This window comes from Hemicordylus capensis, chromosome 2 (genome assembly GCF_027244095.1).
Source record: "Hemicordylus capensis ecotype Gifberg chromosome 2, rHemCap1.1.pri, whole genome shotgun sequence".
Classification (NCBI taxonomy): domain Eukaryota; kingdom Metazoa; phylum Chordata; class Lepidosauria; order Squamata; family Cordylidae; genus Hemicordylus; species Hemicordylus capensis.
This window is the reverse complement of record NC_069658.1, coordinates 207791212-207811902: the sequence shown is the minus strand read 5'-3', so window position 1 is coordinate 207811902 and position 20691 is coordinate 207791212. Positions and strand designations below refer to the sequence as shown.

Below are 20691 nucleotides of genomic sequence, written 5' to 3'. Positions count from 1 at the left end.
GCCTGGGAGCACCCTTTCCCGCTGGCCTCTAGAAACGGAAGAGCTGCTGCCCCAGCCAGGACTGTGTGTAGAGCCGGGGTGGGTGCAGTGGGGAGCGTGTCAGGGCTTGGCTGGGGGCGGGTCGGTGCTGCTCGGACCCTTCCTCCCCAGCTGGCCTCCTGCTCTGGGCCTCGCCTACCTCGCAGGGTGGCTGTGAAGCTCAACGGGCGGGGGGGGGAGAGCAGGCGAGCCAGATAGACAGCCCGCCCCTCGCTCTGTGAGTGGGAGATGCTGAAGCAGCCGCTTGGGTGTTTCCGGTGGGAGGGCCTCCTCTCCAGCAAGTGCCTGTGATCTTGCGGCTCTTGGCTCTTGGGGCGATGCCTGCAGGGGAGGCCCGAGGTCTGCCCTGGCTCCCCACCGCCCGCCTGCAGAGGCCCTGGGGCAGGGGCTGGGGGGCGCCTGCAGCCCTCTCTCCAGTGGGGTCGCGACTTCCCCGGCGGCCGCTTTGGTGCTGCCCTCGCTTGCCTGGCTCCGCCTCTGGCATTCCGGTCCTCTCTTCTGTCTCTTGGCCTTCCAAGAAAGAGGCCCACTAGCCATCTGGGGAAGAAGCCCGGGAGGGGTCGTGACCGTGCTGTGGCAAGGCGAGGGGGGCCGTGGGGGGGGAGGCTTCTGCCGCCCCATCATCCCACGGTATGCCAGCCAGTTCTGGGCTGAAGATTCTCGGCTGCGGCTGCCAGGGAGCAGCGAGGGAGCCCCCTCCTCAGCCCCGGCAGCCCCTTCCTTCCTCGGTGTCTGAGTCTGGCCCCCGTCTGTCTGTCTGTCCGCTGAGCTCGGTCCTGCCAGCTTGACTCTCTGGCAGCGTCTCCAGCGAGGGCTGGGGGAGCTTCCTGCCCGGGACCTTCTTCCCCAGCCCTGCCGGAGGTGCTCCTGGGCACTGAGCCTGGCGCCTTCTGCGGGCCCAGCAGGGGCTCTGCCCCATCCCCAGAGATGGGTCTCCGGAGTGCTTCCTCTCCCAGTGGGCGCCCGGGCCCAGCCGTCCTCTCCTAGGCCCCAGCCCGCCTCCTGCCTTGGCCCTCTCTGCCGCCTCCAGCTGCCGCCTCCTCCCTCTAGGGTGGGGGGGGCACACTTGGCCCTCCACGCCCAGCCTTGCATGGATGATGGGAGCTGTAGTCCAGCAGCTGCCCAGCCCTTGGCGGGCAGAGACGCCTGACCCGCCTCTCTCTGACATCAGGGCAGCTTGGCCAATCACTGCCAGAGACGCCGCTGCCACCGCCAAATCTGCAAGGACATTGCCATGTAGATGGGCGCTGGGGGGGGTGGAATTTGATGGAGGTCTCCAGGTGGATCTCTGTGTGTCCATTTGCAGCAGAGCCACCAGGGTCTCTGGCCCCCAACCCTTTCTCAGGGTCAGGGGAGCCCCTCGGCTGTGTGCTGACCTCTCCTCTCTCAGCCCAAGCGATGATGATGATGATGATGATGACGACCACCCTCCCCACTGGTGGAGCAGGCGCATTGACTGCTTGCCTTTAGCCAGGGTTCTGTGCAGCTCTGCTGGCCCGCCCTCGGGTTCTGCGTTCGAATGTGAGGGGCGCTCACTCCAGCTTGTGTCTGGCAGCTGGCCGCTGGCTTTGCCCCCCCCCCCGCCGGCCGCCTTTTTACCAGCTGCCTTGTGGCTAGGAGAGGTTTTCTTTCTCTTTCTTTCTTTCTTTCTTTCTTTCTTTCTTTCTTTCTTTCTTTGACATGGGGACTCTGCTGTTGAGATGTTTGGGGCTGCCCTCTTGTTTGTGAGTTTCCGCGCACACCCAGACCCATGAAAGGCAAGACAAGCATTTCACAGCACTCAAAATCAGGACATGCTCCTGAGTCCAGAAGCGGCCGGCGTGAAGTGTGGGGTGCGTCACCCTCCCCCTCCCTGTGCGATCTCCAGGGATTCATCCTTCCCTTCAGTAGCGCCTCTGGCAGGAGAGCCCCTGCAAGGCCCGTCCCCCCGCCCTGTTCACAGCACTCCAGGGAGATAATCCCCACGTCACGCCCCATCCTTGACGATTTAGCCAAGTGGCTTTTGCTGCTGCGCTTCTGGAGAGGTGCTCTGCGCCCACCCCCTCAAGAAGCCCCCCAGGGGTGCTGCAGGCAGTGACCTGGGCTGGGGATAGCCCCCCCCCCCGCCACCCCACTGGAGAGGCCAGGGAGCTGTCCAGCCGGGCATGGAGGCCGCGGCAGGAGCTGTCCAGGCTGAAGCCCAACGGCCCGCCAGCAGTGGTCGGCCGATGACTCCCATCATCTCCAGCCACGGCGGCATGGGCTGATGGGAGCTGTAGTCCGGCCACCGCCGGAGGGCCGAAGTTAGGCGGTCCTGATCCTAGAGCAAGAGAGACAAATACTCTGCAGCCAGACACTCCCTTCCACCCCAGCCCTTCCTCCCTCTGACTCCTCTAAGGCCGCAAGGGTTGCTTCAGAGCCGGGTTGCCTTGCGCAACTGAATGCTGTGGGACACTTCCGGGAAACCGAGTCACCGTTCCCGTCTGGCGAGGTCCGAAGCCCGGTGGACCGTTGCCCGCAAAAAGGGAAGAACCCCACGGCCCCTGCCCCGCTGTTCTCTGAGACTGGCGATAGCTCCACCCAGGCCTTCCTCCCGCTGCCCCGCCTGCCTTCTGATGGCCGGCTCTCGAGAGCGGCAGCACCGAACTTGCTAAGGGCCGTCGGGCTCCTCCAGGCTCAGGAGCAGTCTACCTCCGGATACTAGCTGCTGGGCGCCCATGGCAGGAGAGGGCTGTTCATTTCGTGCCCCGCTCGTGGGGTTTGTTGTGGCTGGGGATGATGGGAGTTGTAGTTCAGCATCATCTGGAGGGCCACAGGTTGGGAAGCCCTGTCCGAGAGACCTCTGGCCAGCGGCTGGGGGAGGCAGAGGCAGTCTTCCTTACTCCAGGACCCGCCTTCCTGCGTTCTTCAGAAGCCAGCCCTTGTTATCCTCTCGGTGTGGGTGGAACTGCGTCCGCGTGTCTTGTTTTCCCGTCCCCTCAGCACCTTTCGCTCGTGGGCGGATGTCCTTCTGCCGTCAGTGCCCTGGCTTCCTCGCTGCCTTCCATGTGCCTCGATCCTTCAGCGCACTCCTTGATTTCAGCGCACTTCTCCCCCCCCCCAGTCCTGTCCTTGTCGTTTGTGGCGTGACACGTCGGCCAAGCAGCAACCTGCCATTTTGGGACGGGCTGTTCCAGCCGTTTGTCTTCATGTCCTGGCCGTGCTCTTCACGCCCCGGGTGGTCTAGCCTGAGTCGTGCGAGCCGCTCTTGGCCGTGGTTGGCCATCCCCTGCGGGGAAGATCTTACAATGCTCACACATCAAGTCTCCTATTCATCTGCAACCAGGGTGGACCCTGCTTAGCTAAGGGGACAAGTCATGCTTGCTACCACAAGACCAGCTCTCCTCTCCAGGGATTGGAACCAGGGGGTTGAAATGACAAGGAAGCCGATTCAGGGTAGATGTCAGGAAGAACTCCTTATCCCTAAGAGCTGTTGGGCAGTGGAACAGCCTGCCACATGCAGAGGTCGGCTCACCTTTGCTGGAGGTTTTCAGACAGAGACTGGACAGCTGTCCCTCAGGAATGCTGGAGCAGAATTCTGCATTGATTAGGGAGCTGGACAAAAAGACCTCCAAGGTCCCTCCCAGGCCGAACATCCTGTGACCTCTCAGCCAGCACTGGGAACCGAGGGTTCCAGAGCAACTTGGTGTGAACCTTTTGATCCAGCTGTGGGTATCTGGAACTTCCAGCCACTGGATGAACACTTTGAAATGAATCTGGTGGACACATTTTTATATGAAATGAGTGTACCAGTTGGCTTCCACACAGTATTTTTAGGTGACACTTTAAAAAAACATCTCTGTGAATCATCCTTAAGGGCCCATGAACTTCTGCTCTCAAGTGGTACAGAGCTGAATGGTCTTCCAAATGTATGTATGTATTTATATCATATTGCTATACTGCCTGATATGTGTAGCCCTAGGCAGTGTACATAATTTGAAATGCAAAAAATATAAAAAGAATAAAAAGCAAAAAAGTTTCACACAATAAAAATGGGTTAAACGGTTTAAAATTAGTCTTAATTAAAAGCCTGAGAAAACAGATGTGTCTTGAGGGTCTTTCAAAAAGCAACCAGAGATGGAGAAGCTTATTTTGACAGGGAACATATTCCAAACCCCTGCTAACTGTGCAAAGAGGCACCTTTTTAACATGGTGATGCTCTTTATTTAATGGGGGAGAGTAACTGGCCCTGTCTCCACCCCCAGCACAGTATCTCCAGTGACAGTTGCTGGTGTCTATTTTATGTTTGTTTGTTTGATTGATTTCTGTACCACCCTTTCAAAAATGGCTCACTGCAGTTTACACAGAGAAATGATAAATAAATAAGATGGCTCCCTGCCCCCAAAGGGCTCACAATCTAAAAGGAAATACAGGATAGACACCAGCAACAATCACTGGAGGGATGCTGTGCTGGGGGTGGAGAGGGCCAGTTACTCTCCCCCTGCTAAATAAAGAGAATCGCCACATTAAAAGGTGCCTCTTTGCCAAGTTAGCAGGGGTTAGATTATGAGCCCTTTGGGGGACAGGGATCCATTTTATTTATTTATATATTCATTCATTCTCTATGCAAATCGCTTGGGAAAATTTTGTTGAAAAGCAGTATATAGATATTTGTTGTTTTTTTATAAATGTTTGTTATTTTTTACATGTATTTTCCGCTCTTCCTCCAAGGAGCCCAGAGCAGTGTGTATGGTTATATTTATCTGCATGCCAACCCTGTGAGGTAGTTTAGGCTGATAGCAAAGTGACTGACCCAGAGTCGCCCAATGAGTTTCTCGGCTGAACAGGGATTTGAACTCAGCTCTCCCTTTTTAAAGGGTCTTTACAACTTTGCTCAGTCTCAGACTTCCCGGGTTTTGCACAGTCTCGGGTTCATTCTGCTTCCTCGTTGCTGCTTCCTTGGTGGCCCTTTCCCCCCTTGACTTCATTCCTCTGTGAGCGATCCCAGCTAGTAAGAGATCCTGGGCAGGATGCAATGACATCACAATGCCACAGGGCCAATCAGATTTCACAGTGCACTGATGTCACTAAGGGCAGATGAAGCCCAGTAGAGTGAGGGCAGTGCTTCCTGTCCTGGTCACGTGGGCGGCTCTAGCCAATCAGGAACCTTTCTGATAATTGAACAGAGTTCCAGCCCTTTTGCAAGGATCATAGGCCCTCCCAAGGAGCCCTCCCTTGATTCTGATGAAGAGCCTCCCACTTTGCGACCCAGAAAACACCGGCTTTATCAGAGGAATCTTGAACTGAATCCTGCCAAACACCTTTAGGGGGGTGTGCCACTGCGTGGGGCTGTAGCTCAGTGGGAGGGTGCCTGCTTGGCATGCAGAAGGCCCCAGGTTCCCTGGCTGGGAGAGATTCCTGCCTGCAACCTGGGAGGAGCTGCTGCCTGTCAGTGCAGACAATGCTGAGCTAGACGGACCAAGGGTCTGACCCTGTGGAAGTCAGTCTCTTGCATCTCTGCAATCAAGGAGATGGTCTTCAGCTGGCTCTTGATGGGGTTGCAGCCCCCCCCCCTTTACCCCCAGGGCTCAAATTCATGGTCTGGGGGTGCTCCTTGCTCCAGGACACATCCTGAATCCTCAGGTGAGCTCAGTGACAAGAGGCACCTTCGACCAGCTTCAGCTGGCTCCCTGCTTTATTGGGAAACCTCTCGCTGAGCTGCAGGCCTCCTGCGTGCTCTGGCCCCCTCCGGGCTGAGCTGCTGCAGTGGGCTCCTCATGGGACTGCCCTTGGGAACCCTCCGGCTGATACCAGCCGCGGAGACAGTGTCGCTTTCCCGACTCCTCTCCCAGCTCAAGGCCTTTGAAGCCTTAAGCCGTTGGGCGCCCGCATGGTCCGATCGACGCCCCAGGCCTGGCTCGGAGGTGCCCCTTGCCTTCCGAGACGGGACAGGCAGCTGCTGGGCGTGGGGCCTTTTCGCTGGGTGGTAACCACCTTCCTCCAGGTGGTGTTGTGTGAGCAACTCAGCTTTCCCCTTGTGGTGCTTTTAGGAGAGGCTGGGGCACTGACTGGTGGCCCTTTGCGGCGGTGTGTGTTGGGGACAGGATGCCCGTGTCTTGATTTTTAAAATGTAGCTTGCTTTTTTATTCCGCATTAGTTAATAGTGGTTGGGTTTAATTGCACGTTTTCTGATGGCCAGCGGCCTTGAGTCGCCTTTGGTGGGTCCTAGTTCTGTAAAAGAAAACAACGCAGCCCCTAGCCTTGACCCAGGGCTGGCATCTGGCCGAGTCAGCCAGCCGGGGACTGCGTGCACTGAGACCTCGGGGGACCCTTCAGGCGCAGAGGATGCGCGGGTGCTCCTTCGGCCTCTCTGACTGGCAGCCCGCAGGAAGCCTCTAGATTGGGGTGTATGGGCCAGGGGCCTGAATCGATGGTCCGCCTGCCGCTCCCATCACCCCTGGCTACTGGCCACTGTGGCGGGGTATCATGGTCGCTGTAGGCCCACAGCTGCTGGAGAGCCGCCCTTTTGAGACCCCCACTATAAAGACCCTTCTATAAATCAGTGCCAATCCCCTCTCACAGGGATTCCCAGATGCTGTGGACTACAACTCCCCCAGTCCCCAAGCAAAAGCCGTTGCAGCTGGGGATTCTGGGAGTTGTAGTCAGCCACCTCGGGGGATCCCCGTGAGAGGGGACACTGCTGTAAAGGCCCATCGGGCATTCTGCTTGTGTGTGGTCCGCAGGGTGGGGGAATTCTCTGCCACCAGCTTGAATGGCCTTAAGCAGGGTGTGGCCGCATTCGTGGAGGACGGGTCTGTCGGTGGTGGCTGGCCTTGATGGCTCTAGGCTGCCTCCAGGCCCGGAGGCAGGACGGCCTCTGCCTCCCAGTTGCTGCAGGGGAGGGGGCCAGCCTTCGTCTCCTGCTTGGGGGCTTCCTGGAGGCATCTGGCAGACCCCTGTGGAGAACAGCCCACGGGACGAGCTGGGTCTTGGGCCTGGCATATATGCAAGGTCCTCCTCCTCTTTGAGGGGATGCTTCGGCCTCTGGCTTCTAGATCCTCGGGCCAGGGCTGGAGCGTGCCCACCCGCCTGCACCCAGAGCCCAGCCCTGCTCCTTCACCTGACTCTCGTGCTCACCGGTGGGGGGGGGGGCGTTGGGAGAGCAAACTGGGCTTGACATGGCTGCCGCTGGGAGCCAAGTCCTGCCATAGGGGCTGACCTTTTCCCGGCCTCCCGCTTCCCACACCCTTCCCCGTTCACACGCCTGCTCCCCCTGTGCAAATGAACGGAGCTCTCTGGTCCTGGTCCGTGCGGGGGCTTGCTTTCCCCCCTCCTGTCGAATTGTCCTGAAGCTGGAGTCAAATTAGCGCCCCCCCCCCGCCTTCTCGCCGGCCATCTGTCAGCTTGCTTAAGAGATAAAGGCACCCTTAATACTCCTGCTCAGGAGTCAGCAGAGGCCTCCTTTGCCCATGCCGCTCCCGCAAATCGGATTTGGTCCTTGTGCCTTTTGGAGTGTGAGTATGCTTGGGGGTCCTTCTGCCTTTCTGCCTGCCGCCCCCCCGGGATTGGGGGCTTACTGGTTGGGGGGTGGTCCTCCCCTCCCCTCCCACCTGGGCCGCGCTCAGTTGATTAGGCCCTTAGGAGCTGGCAGGCAGAGCAAAGCGGCTTGTGGCAATTATCGCAGAATTGGAGCTAATCTCCTGCTCTGGAGTGTGGACCGCATGCAGGAATGGGATTAGCCGCTGTGTTCCTCCCCCCGCCGCCCCTGGAATATCTCTAACTGTCCAAACCCCGCCCTGCAAACCCGGTCCGTTTTGGCCAGCCATGGTGGCCACGGCCCTGCGCTCCCTGCTTCAGCGCTGCCCTGCGCATGTTGACTTCCCAGCCGGCCCCCTTGCGCAGCTCCCCGCCAGGGAAGCCTGCCTAGGGTTGCAGCCGCACCTCTGACCTCCTGCGACACCCTGACCTGAGGCAGGGATTGTTCAGCCCCACAGGGGGGCTTCTCAAGCTCGGCATGAGGGTGGGGGCGGATTCCTGCCAAGATCAAAGGAAGATGGGGGGGGCAGAACATCCCCAAAGATGCTGAATAAATCTTAATCAGTTCTTTATTCCAGGGGCCCCCGGCCGGTGGTCCCGCAGATGTTGCTGAACAACTACAACTCCCATCGTCCCCAGGCTGGCGATGATGAGAATGGTCGTTCACCACCAGCTGGGGGGCCCTGCCTGACTCAATCATTGCCTGAGGCGTTTGAGCCTCTTTGGGATCCCGACCCACACACCCAGCTGGGCTTCTTGGTGCGGTGTCGTTTTCCTCCTCCCTCCCTCTTTCCCCAGATGATTCCGGTCTCCACCCGCTCTGCAACTGGAATTGGAGGGGAAGACCTGGGGCCAGAGAGGAGGGTGGAGATCTTGCCCCATAGCTGCGCCACCTGGGGGGCAGTCCCTTCCCCAGTCCCAGCCTGGAGAGGCACGCTGGGCTGCTTCTCCCTCTCGCCATGTGGCAGGGCTGGTGGTCAGAAAGATGGACCCCAGGGCTGGACAGGCTTTGCTCCTCACGTGTGACTGGCGGAGGTCTTGCCGTGGGCATCTTGTCACATCCCTCTTGCACGCAGCCCTTCTGCTCCGCGGCAGAAGAAGTCTGTGTGAGGTCCCCGGGAATCTGCTTCTGCTTCCGTGACGGGTTCCAAGTCTAGGAGATCCAGAGAGGATGCATCGGAAAGCCACTCTGGGTTTCAGAGCGCTCTCTTCATTGCCCCCCCACCAGCCTGGCCTGGCCTGGCTTTGGCTCAGTCTAACTTCTCCCTGTCCCTGCTGCAAATGTGCTAAAGAAAGTGTCCAGGGGGGATGCTGTGGAGTGTTTCTCAAGGTCCTTCTGTCTGTGGCCTGCAGAAGTTTTCCCTTGAATTTCCAATTCGTCAGGTCCACTCAATTATTTTGTTGTTTTATCTCCATTTTTTTATCCCCATAACTGCCCTATACTGAGTCAGACCACTGGTCTATCTAGCTCAATATTGTCTTCACAGACTGGCAGCAGCTTCTCTCAGGTTGCAGGCAGGAGTCTCTCTCAGCCCGCTCTTGGAGATGCTGCCAGGGAGGGAACTGGGAACCTTCTTCTGCTCTTCCCAGAATGGCTCCATGCCCTGGGGTGGGGAATCTCTTGCAGTGCTCACACATCAAGTCTCCCATTCATCTGCAACCAGGGTGGACCCTGCTTAGCTAAGGGGACAAGTCATGCTTGCTCCCACCAGTCCTGCTCTCCACAAGACCATGCTAGATAGAATACTGGCCTGAAAAGGAAGAGGGCGGTTGCGGCCTAGTCCTGACCCTCTGGTCTTCTCTATGTTTTGGGAAGTGTTTTGGCCGGGGGGGCACTACGCCGTGGGAGGCCACCCATCTGTTTGGGGCCTCAGGCACAGTTTGAGTTGAGAATGGACGATTAATTAGATTCTTGAATGATGTGCAGCATGACTCACTCTGCAGAGACTCAGGCTGGAGTCTAGGAGTCTGAAGGCATGACTTCCCAGCACCGGTATTTCTGACATGCAGCAGAGCTCTCTGGCAGAGGGATGGAAGGAAATGCAGCAATAGGGGTCAGCACTGAACCTGCCTGCCCAAGGCCCTTTGCCATGGGGCTGGGGCTGTAGCCAGGTTCGGTTCCTGACAGCATCTCTAAGTAGGGCTAGGAGATACTCTTGCCTGCAACCATGGAGAAGCTGCTGCCAGCCAGTGTAGGCAATAGCAAGCTGGGTGGACCAAGGGTCTGACTCAGTAGAAGGCAGCATTCTGTGTTCCTATATTTCTTGGTTCCATTCAGCCCCTAACCCTCTCGTTCTCCTTCTCTTTCCAGGACTAGCAGTGAAGAAGGCCGTTCTGATGGAGGTGAGTTTGCTTCTGAAAGAAGCATTAGAAGAAGCTCTGCTCGCCTTTCCTTTGGGGAGGGATGCGTGTGGACTTGTGGCAAGGTTGTGAAGATAAGCAGTGCAGTCAAGAGTCCTCCTCCACGCTTCCCGCAGAACCAGGGCGGCCGGAAGGCCTTCACCAGGCCCTGATTCTTGCAGTCATGACACCACACCAAGTTGGAGTCATTGGCACCGCTGCAGCAGCCTTCTCTGAAATCTCATTTCGCTCATTTTTGCTGTGTCTGCCGCCCCGCTCCCAAAGTTTGGAGTAGCTTTGCCACCTAGAAAAATGGGTTTCAAGAGTTCCCTGTTCCCTGAGCTGGCCCCAAATGCTTCCCAGACATCTAGAGAACAGCTGGCAGTGCCGAGAGAGGCTTTTCCTGCTGCTGCCATGGCATTAGAGGATGCTTTCAACAGTGATTAGCTGCCCAAGAGCCCTGGGGGCTTAAGAGTGCAGGAGAAGATGCTCAGAAAGGAATCCTTCCCACCGGCTCTCCTCCTTCGCTCCTTCTCCGGAGGGCTGTTCCTTTAGCATCCCCTGAGTCCTGCATTGTCCTCGCGCATGCCCTTGGCCGAATCTGGTCTGGCTCCTCTCCCTCTCCCCCCAGCATGCCTTCCCTTTCTGCCTTGCACTGACCTTGGCTCCCCTCCTTTCTCAGGTGCCATCAGTGACCGGGCAGCCGGGGGCCGGCCAAGGGAAGAAGCTTGGCCACCGAGGAGTGGATGCCTCAGGGGAGACGACGTACAAGAAGGTACGGCCTCCTGCGGGTGGGCGGTTGAGGGCAGGCCCCCCCCCTCCTCCCCCCCACGCCTGCTCACCCTCTTCTCCCTTGTGCCCAGAAATGGAGCATGACCCCACTGGATGCGGCCTTTGATGGCAAGCCTGAAGCAGCGCTTCCAGCAGGGGGTCAGGAGCGGCTGCCCGCTTCCGCAGCCAAGCCCTCCTCCTCCTCCTCTCTCTGAGCCCTCCGGCTTCTTCAGAGAGCTGGTGTAGCGCCGTAGCTGGGAGACGGAGCTGTGAACCGGGGCTCTGCCGGCCTGGGTCCTGCCTCTGCCCTGGCCCTACTAGATGGCCCCTTCCTCCGTCTCCCCCAGCTTACAGCAGAGGTGCTCAGACCTGGGTCCCCAGTTGGTGTTGAGCGACAACTCCCCTCTTCTCCAGGCCCCACGGACAAAGGCAGCTCCCCTGCTAGCTGGGCCGAGAGAGACCTTTCGGGGTGGGGGGTGGGGTGGGGCTCTCTTCTGGAGAGCAACTGGCCCTGCTCCCGCCCAGGACAGCATCCCGCCCAGGGTCTCTCTTGCTTGTCTTTCTTTTTAGGGGGCGAGATGAGAGGGGGACAGGGGACCATCTGCAGGCTGTTTTGTCTCGGGGGGGGTCACCCTGCTAAAACGGGTCAGGGAGGTCCCTGAAAAGTGGGGGCTCTCTTCTGTTGAGCAGGGGGAGAGCAACTGTCCCTCTTCAGCCCAGCACAGGATCCCTCCCAGGGGGCAGCTACTGGTGTCTCCATTCTGTCTGTCTTTAGATGGTGAGCCCTTTGGGGACAGGGGATCTCCTCCTCCTCCTCCTCCTCCATTCTATGTGAACCGGTTTGAGAATTTTCTTATTGAAAAAGGAGATATATATATACACATATACATATACATATACACATACACATACACATACACATACACATATATATATATATATATATATATATATATATATATATATATATAATAAAAAGAATGACATCATCACCTGGGGACCCATGTTTGAGAGCTGCTTTGCAGGGTGGTTGGAAGGACTCCATCAGAATAATGCCTGTAGAGCTCTTGGTGCCCTCGGAAGCCCTCTGCCCCTGTGAGGAGGTGGCGGCGGCGGCGTTCCTCCCCGTGCTGGGACCAGGCGCCCCTGCTTCAGGGCGGCCCCCTCTAGCCCTTGGCTGACCCCCTCCTCTCTCTCTTGCCGGCCACAGACGACATCGACCACCCTCAAGGGAGCCATCCAGCTGGGCATCGGCTACACAGTGGGGAACCTGAGCTCCAAGCCCGAGAGGGATGTCCTGATGCAGGATTTCTACGTGGTGGAGAGCATTTTCTTTCCCAGGTAGCTGAGGGGCGGAGGAGGTGGGTTTGGGTGGCTTGTTCTCCATGGAAGATCTCTGGGATCCCATAAAGGTGCGTTCAGCGTGCTGGGCCCGCTGGGGGCCGCGCACACCCTGGCAGGCTCCTATGGCTTCCCTGTCTCAGGAGTGGAAGCGGGGTGTCCCGCGAGCTCTGGCTTTGACAGCCGTTGGCCGTTGGCAGGGAGAGTTTGACCCCGTTGTGTCTGTGTGCTCTCCCCCACCCCACCCGCCACGCAGCGAAGGCAGCAACCTCACCCCTGCACACCATTACCCAGACTTCAGATTCAAAACGTATGCGCCCGTCGCTTTCCGCTACTTCCGAGAACTTTTCGGCATCCGCCCGGATGATTATTTGGTAAGAGCGGCTTCTCTTCCCTCCCACCCTCCCCGCCCCTTCCCAAACGAAACTGCACTTGGCAGATGCCTATCGAAGCAGTCGCCGGATTGCATCGGGTGGTCAAACCCCCACCTCCCAACTGGCATGGCTAGCCGCCCCCTGCTGACGCTTCCCGCTCCCTCCCCTTCCTCAGTATTCCTTGTGTAACGAGCCCCTCATTGAGCTGTCCAACCCAGGGGCCAGCGGCTCCCTCTTCTACGTCACCAGCGACGACGAGTTCATCATCAAGACGGTGATGCACAAGGAGGCGGAGTTCCTGCAGAAGCTGCTTCCGGGCTACTACATGGTGCGTGTTTCAGCCGCCGGGCAGGGTCAGAGCTGGAAGCCGGCCTGGGGTGCAAGGAGCAGGGGGGCCACGTTTCCGGGCTTGCTTTATTCCCCTCATGCACTCAGGGGGGGGCGGGCAGGAGCGGGGTGCTCAGCTATCGCCCTGCAAACCCTGAAGAGCCTGAGTTCTGCCCCGGACAGCCTTCCCACTCTCGTAACACGGGGCTGCACAACCTGGGAAGCGGCCTTCTACCGAGTCAGAGCCTCGGTCCATCTAGCTCAGCATTGTCGACCCAGGCTGGCAGCGGCTCCTCCCAGGTTGCAGGCAGGAGTCTCTCTCAGTCAGCCCTGCCTTGGAGGCGCTGCCAGGGAGGGAACTGGGAACCTTCTGCCCTCAAGCAGGTCGGTGCTCTTCTTCTCAGAGTGGCCCCATTATCCCCTAAGAGGAAGATCGGACAGTGCTCACACGCGCCTCCCATTCAAATGCAAACCAGGGCGGGCCCTGATTAGCAAAGGGGACAAGTCATGTTCGCTACTAGCAGACCAGCTCTCCTCCTCTGGCCCTCCTGCAGATGTGGGGTGACAACTCCCACCATCCCTGACTATTAGCCGCCACTGTCACTGGGGAAGGCAGCTGTAGTGTCACGGTTGTGCAGCCCTGCTCTAAGGTGTCCCTAAAATTATGCTTCCAAACCTTCTGATGTGCCCCTTAAATTGTATTAAAATGATAATCCCATCAACCAGTTGCATCAACACGTGAACTGCCTGCACGGTTGATCTTTGTGAGGACAAGGGAGAGCCACTGACCACCCCCCAAAAGGGACTGGAGAAAGTATTGGATCCAGCCTGCATCATGGTGTCTTCTCCCCAAGAATGCCCAGGGACTAGGCACTTGGAGGGGTGGGGTGAAAAGCAGCATATCCCTAGACTAGTAGAGGGGCTTCATTTTTGAGCCACATGCTGAAGATCTGTGAGGCTGGCTGTGGAAGTGCAGGTTGACTTTCCGTCCCCACCCCACTCCTCTCCCTCCGGCAGAACTTGAACCAGAATCCCCGGACGCTGCTGCCCAAGTTCTATGGCCTCTACTGCGTCCAGTCCGGGGGCAAGAACATCCGGGTGGTGGTGATGAACAACATCCTGCCCCGGGTGGTGAAGATGCACCTGAAGTATGACCTGAAGGGCTCCACCTACAAGCGGCGGGCCTCCAAGAAGGAGAAGGAGAAGTCCAGCCCCACCTACAAGGACCTGGACTTCATGCAAGACATGCCCGAGGGCATCCTGCTGGACACGGACACCTTCAGCGCCCTGGTGAAGACCCTGCAGAGGGACTGCCTGGTAAGCCCCGGGCAGAGGCGCCATGGGGCGGTGGGTGCTGCAGTTCCCCCCCTTGCGAGGGGCCGGCTGTCACGCTGATTGGGGGCCTGTCGGAGTTGAGATTCCTCCCTCTTCAATGGACCTACGCATGCATGTCTAAACGTGCATGTGGTTTGAGGCGTTTACCTGCTGTGGAAAAGGGGTTGAGATGATAAGCACAGCCTTGCTGGATCAGGCCCCTGCAACTGGTGCTCTGAGGCATCCTGCCTTGGAGGCTGGAGGTGGCCTGTAGCCCTCCGACTAGTAGCCGTGGATAGACCTCTCTCTCCTCCATGAAGTGATCCAAACCCCTCTTCAAGCCATCCAGGTGGTTGGCTGTCACCACGTCTTGTGGCAGAGCTGTAACCTTCACGGCTCTGTCCCTTCAATGACCAAAGCAAGGATTGTCCTCTTCCATTAACGAAAGAGAGGAAATGGGAGGCATTCCTGAGCTAGGGTGGAGGTCTGTGTTTTGCCACAGAGCCCTCTGCTAGAGGACTGCCCTTTTGGGTTCAGACCATCAGAGCAGCCCTGCTGGACCAGGCCCAAGGCGGCCCATCCAGTCCCACATCCTGTTGCCCACCAGATGTTGCCCCTGGGAAGCCCACAGGCAAGAGCTGAGAGGGGCAAGCCCTCCTCTCTCTGCCACTGGTGTGAGAGGCTTCCTGCGAGATGAGTAGCCATGTCCTCCCTGGGCCCCACTTAAAGCCATCCAAGCTGGTGGCCCTCGCCACATCCCGTGGTGGGGAGTTCCATAGGTCGATGATGCCTTTGTCAGCTGACTGTCCACTGTTGGCTCTAGTGCTTGGCTCAGGTGGGAGAGGCCTCAATGGCATCAGCACAGACTGTAGTAGCAAAGGGGCCAGTCCTCCTCTCTCCTCACGCCTCCATAATCCGCCTCTTCAGTTGACCACTTATTATTTGACTGTGGGGTTGTGACTGGGCAAGTTCGGGGACAAGCAGAGGGGTGTCGGTCGGAGCCCAGAGCAGGCAGGCAGAGTGGTGGGGCTCAGGCACGTTGGTCTGTGTGGCTGCTCAGAGACGCCCGGTTCTTATGTTATGCCGTCTCCCTCTTGGTCCCCCAGGCAAGGGTCTTTCCCAGACTTACCTGGCGATGCTGCCAGGGACGGAACCGAGGGTCTTCTCCATGCAACGCTCCGTCCCTGTATAGCTTCTCCTAAGCCTAGGAAGCTGCCTTCTGCAAAGTCAGACCCCTGGTCCACCTAGCCCAGGGTTGTCAACGCTGATTGGTAGCGTCTCTCCCAAGGTTTCAGGCAGAAGTTTGAAGCTGGGAGCATCTGCTTGCAAAGCAGGAGCTCTACCACTGAGCTGTGGATGCACCTGGTGAACCCCTTCAGCTGCCTTCAGCTTAGTCAAGCCCTTGGCCCACCTAGCTCACAGCTGTCTCCGCTGACTGGCAGCAGCTCTCCAAGGTTTCAGGCAGAGAAGGATCTTTCCCAGCCCCACCTGGAGATGCCGCAAGAGCATCTGGGGCCATCTACTTGCAAAGCGAGGGCTCTACTGCTGAGCTGTGGGTGCTCCTGGGAATATAGGAAGCTGCTGTCTGTTGAGTCAGACCATTGGTCTGCCTAGCCCAGGATTGTCTGTCCTAACCGGCAGCAACTCCAGGGTCTTAACTGGCAGCAACTCTCTAGGCTCTTAGGCGGAGAGAGGCTTTTCAGCCTGCTAACTGAGCTCCTTTTAATGGGCAGTACTGGGGCCCGAACCCAGGCCCTTTGGCGTAGCTCCTTCCTGCCTTCTGCACTTAGCCACTGTGGTACATGGTGCTGCAAAAGTTCACTCGTGAAGCCGAGCTGGAGTGGTTCACCTGGCGAATGCCTCCTTGGCTCCCCCCCACCCGCTCTTCTGGATCCCTTCCAGGTGCTCGAAAGCTTCAAGATCATGGACTACAGCCTGCTGCTGGGGGTGCATAATATTGACCAGCTGGAGCGGGAGCAGCAGACCGGGGGAGCCCAGAGCGCGTCCGACGAGAAGCGCCCCGTGGGCCAGAAGGCCCTGTACTCCACCGCCATGGAGTCGATCCAGGGCGGGGCTGCCCGCGGGGAGTCCATCGACACGGATGACACGTAACTTTTGTTTTATCTGGATCTCTTCGTGTTTATACTCCGCCCTAATCGGCTTCCAAGTTGAGATGTGCATGCATATGCAGTTCGAATGGGGCTGCTTAGGAGGGGCTGTCAAACTTGGGTCCCCAGCGGTGTTTGGACTACAACTCCCATCATCCCCAGCTGCAGTAGTCTTCGGAGGAAGAGATTTGTTCTCTGTTGTTCCTGAGGGCAGGACCGGGGGCAGTGGGTTGAAATTCCAAGGAAGCCGATTTGGGCTGGACAAGACTGAAGAGACGCTTGCTAACTGTAAGAGCTGTTGGCTGGTGGAGCTGCCTGACCCATGCAGTGGGGGGGTGGGGGGCCTCTCCTTGGCTGGAGGCTTCCCAACAGAGGCTGCAGCAGATTCCTGCACTGAGCGGGGGGTTGGACTAGATGATCTCCAGGGTCACTTCTAGCTCTTAAGATGCCATGAAACTGGTTCAGAGGGCCCCACGCTCAGTTGACAGAGGCCTGTGAAAGATTTGGGTGTTGACTTGGACTGGGTGGGTAGAACCACCCACCGTAAGACCCCTGGCTCCCACAGCCTGGATTCATTGATGGGTGTGGGTTGGGGTGTGTGTGTGTGAGTGAGAGAGAGAGAGAGACACCCCAGTGTGGATGTGAGGCAGCCTAGTGCAGGTAGTATCCCTGATCGAAGCCTGGCTTTTAAACGTCAGCCATTCAATCGAACGGTTCCTGGTTGGCTTGAGAGGCAGGGTTTGGTCTTCCTTTGGGTTGGGGAAGATTGCCCTCTCGCTCTCTCCTCTGCCTTCCACCTTGATGTGTTTTTGGCACTCGGGGTGGGGAGAGCAGGAGTGCTTCTGCCACATTCGCTTTCTGGTGTCTTTGGGGCCAGCTGGCACTACTGAAGGGCCTGAAGATTTTGCGAGCCTTGCTCTTTAAGACAGTAGTGGCGAACTGTTGGCTCTGAGTTTGGCTGCTTCATGAGCCAGTCACTATTGCTTTCCCTGCCTAGGAATTTTTTGGGAAACGGGGGGGCTGAACTATAGGGGCTTGATGGTCCTTATTGTCCTGGCATCTCTCTCTAGCCCTTGGACTGAGACACCCATCTGATCCCAAATTAGTTCTGGGGTGGGGGGAAGAGCCAGCCAGAAGCAAGTGGGCAGTTCTGCATCTGGAGTAGCCTTTGGCCTCCACCACTTACCAACCCTGCTCAATTACCTTTCCCCCTCAGGATGGGTGGCATTCCAGCCATAAACGGCAAAGGAGAGCACCTTCTGCTGCACGTGGGCATCATCGACATCCTCCAGTCCTACAGGTAGGCCTGTTCAGGATCTCATTTGCAAAAGGGTTTTCTGATTGGTCCCTAAGGAGCCTTGGAAATCCTGATCCCACCTTTTTTTTAATATGGGGAGGGCAGAAAAGTGATCTGGTTTGGGGTTTATACCATTCTGCATCTTGTTTCTGCTTATCTGTCTTTCCCCTTCTTGTTTTTGTGATTCAGATTCATCAAGAAGCTGGAACATACGTGGAAAGCCCTGGTCCACGACGGGGTACGTTTGGGGAAACTGAGTCGCAGCAAGGTCCCTCTGGATCTGGCCTGCGTGAATCGTGGGGGGTGGGGGGGGCATGCCTGACTCACGGAGTGGTGCTGTTGCCAGAAGCGCAGTTAGCAACTTTGTGAGCTCACCAGAGGCCAAATGAAATGTCTTTCCAGGCCAGATTTGACTCTCTGGCTGCCTGCTGGCCAGCCCTAGTTGTTGACTGCAGGCTGTTTTTGAGCCGTGTCCATTCTCCAGTTGGAGAACTGTCAGTGCTTGAATTACACAACTGGGGTCCCAGAGTGGCGCTTTTTAGTTTGGAAAAGAGGCAACTATGGGGAGACATGGTCGAGCGGTATTATACAAATCATGCATGGAGTGGAGAGAGAGAGGCCAGAGAGGAATTTTCCTCCCTCTCTCACCACACTGGAACCAGGAGTCCCCCCCCCCCATGAAACTGAAGGTGGGGAAATTTAGGACTGACCGAAGGAAGTGCTTTTTTACGCAGCGCATCATTAATCTGTGGAATTCTCTGCCACAGGATGTGGTGAGGGCCACCAGCTTGGATGGCTTGAATGGCTGTTCCTACGACCCGGCCCCCTGAAGGCCGTGTTCTTGGAAGGCTGGGGTGATGGGGTGTGTGCTGATATTGGGATGCCACCATCCCATCGCAGGGCCACCAGGGTTGGCGTTGTTGAGCACTGGCCCAGGGCTCTCAGAAAGTTCCACTTCCCGTCCAGGAGACGACCTCTGGGCCCAGGGCTTTGGTGTGGTGGTGGTGCAGTGACCCTTTTGGCCAGGTAGAAGGGGGCCCATGGAGGTCGGGGGTCAAGCGCCCGCTGAAACCGAGGAGAATCCCAAAGCCTGCCTGATTTGGCTGGAACTGGGTGAGTCAGAGGACGAGGCCCATGGATTTCGTTAACTGCCCCTCCGTGTCCCTCCCACCCCCACCAATAATTCAAGTTTTCACAGAAAGTGTACTTGGAGGGTTAGAAAAAGCCCGAAGTGTTCTATCCAGTCGGGGTGTGTTTGGCATTCCTCAGGAAGGGGGCTTTAGGGTCCGAAAGGCTCATGCTGTTCTCAGGTTCACATCTCTGAGGCAAGTATGGAATTTGGTATCGGGTATAAAACAACATCCTGAGGATTTTAGCCTTTTAAACAAAGCAGCAAACAGAGCCCTTATTGTAAAGGCAGGCTTGATCGTTGACAGTCGGTGCTTGATGAACCTCCGACACGAGAGGTGAGCAGGATTCCCCAGATGGGGTTTCGGTGCTCTGCGCCAGGTCCCACCCTCCCTCCCACCCCCACGGCCAGCCTCAGCCAGCAGATGCTGACTGAATTAGCAAATCAACTGGTCTGCTTACGGTGCACAACTGGGTTGCATAAACCAGTCCCTCTTGGCGGTCGTCGTGGATTGTCTTCGCTCAGTCCCTGATGCCCTTGAAAGGGGCTGTTGGGGAGAGGGAGATGGTTCTGGAGTCAGCCTCACGGCCGCGGAGACATCCCTGCGCAAGCTTCTTGTCTGTGTCTGCCTCCAGCACAGGCGCCTCCCCCTTTCTGCCAACCCCTCCGTGGCCTTCTGAAGCCCCCCGTTCCCTTCCAATGCCTCGCTCTCCCTTGCTGCCCCTGACGCCTGGAACCCCTTCCCAGAACTCCGGCTCCCTTCCATCCCTTTCTCTGCCCTTTCTCTCTTTGCCTGCAACCCCCTCCCAGAGCCTCACTGGTCTCCTCCCTGAGATCGCCCCGCCCATTCTCCCTTGCTGCCCCTTACGCCAGGCCCCTCCCACCAGAGCCTCCTGGATGACCCCTTTCTCCTCTGCTGCCCCTTATGCCTCAGAGCCCCCTTGGAGCTCCTGCTTTTGAAAAATGGCTCTCCGTCCTCTCTCGCCGCCCCCTGTGTCTGCTGGAAGTCCCTCCCATTGCTCACCTGCTCCCTTGGCTTTCTTCTGCCTGTTCTCCCTTGCTGCCCCTTAGGCCAGGAGCCCCCTCCCAGAGACCCCATGGACCCCCAGCTTCCTTCAGTGGCTTTTTACCCATTTCCCCCTGGCTGCCCCATCTGCCAGGAACTTCCTTCCAGAACACCTCTGCAATCGCACTCTCGAACCCCTCCAGACCCCTCCTTGGAACCTCCTTTGGTTCGCCCTTCCTCCCTAAACCTTGGTACCCTGGAGCAGATCGGACTGCAGCGTCCTCCCCTCCCTCTGCTTCACCCGCTGCATGGAGTTCTAGACTGTAAACTCCTCAGGGCAGGGACTGGTCTCTTGGGGAACCAGTCTGCCAACGCTCCACTCTGTATAAGTAATAATGGGTAAAAATAACCAGAAGGAGGGAGCTGAATTGGAGCAGGAAGCCCATCAAAAGCGCAGTCAAGCTGGCGCCCGCTCTCCCCGCTTATTTATAGTCCTGAAAAGGCGCAGCTGAAGCACCGCCGCCTGGTGCTCACTGCTGCTGCGCTTTGCCTCGGAGGCCAGCTGGGGGTGGCGGATACCTCTTCCAAGGCCTCTTGCATGCATGACACACACACACACACACCCCGTCCCCTGTCTTTTTAGGATACGGTCTCTGTGCACAGGCCCAGCTTCTACGCGGAACGCTTCTTCAAGTTCATGACCAACACCGTCTTCCGGAAGAGCTCCTGTAAGTGGGCCCCTGTGGCTACGACGGCCGCCCGCCAGTAATCCCCAAACTGCGCTCTGAGGGGAAGAACTGGAAGGCTCCCAGGGGTCCAAATTAGGCACCCCAGAGGAGGCTGCCTGATCCTCTGTTCTGGCCTGGCCTCTTCCCTGTGGGCCTTCAGAGGAGGGGCCTTGTGGCTGTGGCTCCCGAGGGCAGAATTAGAGCCTGTGGCGGGTTGACATGACAAGGCAGCAGATTTAGGCTAGACCTTAGGAACGCTTTCCTGACTGCAAGAGCTGTTGGGGCAGTGGAACAGCCTGCCTCATGCCGTGGTGGGCTTGCCTTCCCTGGAGGTTTTCCAGCAGAGGCTGGCGGCCACCCATCAGGGATGCTGGAGCAGGTTCCTGGCCATGAGCAGCAGGCTGTCTAGAACAGAGATTCTCA

The 20691-nt window shown here is 57.7% G+C and overlaps 1 protein-coding gene across 11 annotated transcripts in view; it reads left to right on the top strand.

The window, feature by feature from the left end:
* The window catches only part of PIP5K1C (phosphatidylinositol-4-phosphate 5-kinase type 1 gamma), a 60901-nt gene that overhangs the window by 8616 nt on the left and 31594 nt on the right, over positions 1 to 20691 (top strand). For all 11 annotated transcript variants that reach the window (XM_053292669.1, XM_053292667.1, XM_053292666.1 and 8 more), the window contains exons 2-11: positions 9845 to 9876; positions 10556 to 10648; positions 11855 to 11985; positions 12242 to 12359; positions 12535 to 12687; positions 13704 to 14003; positions 15903 to 16108; positions 17325 to 17408; positions 17595 to 17643; positions 20184 to 20268. In XM_053292669.1, coding sequence (XP_053148644.1) covers positions 9845 to 9876; positions 10556 to 10648; positions 11855 to 11985; positions 12242 to 12359; positions 12535 to 12687; positions 13704 to 14003; positions 15903 to 16108; positions 17325 to 17408; positions 17595 to 17643; positions 20184 to 20268 — 1251 coding nt within the window. The remainder of the gene's footprint in view (positions 1 to 9844; positions 9877 to 10555; positions 10649 to 11854; positions 11986 to 12241; positions 12360 to 12534; positions 12688 to 13703; positions 14004 to 15902; positions 16109 to 17324; positions 17409 to 17594; positions 17644 to 20183; positions 20269 to 20691) is intronic.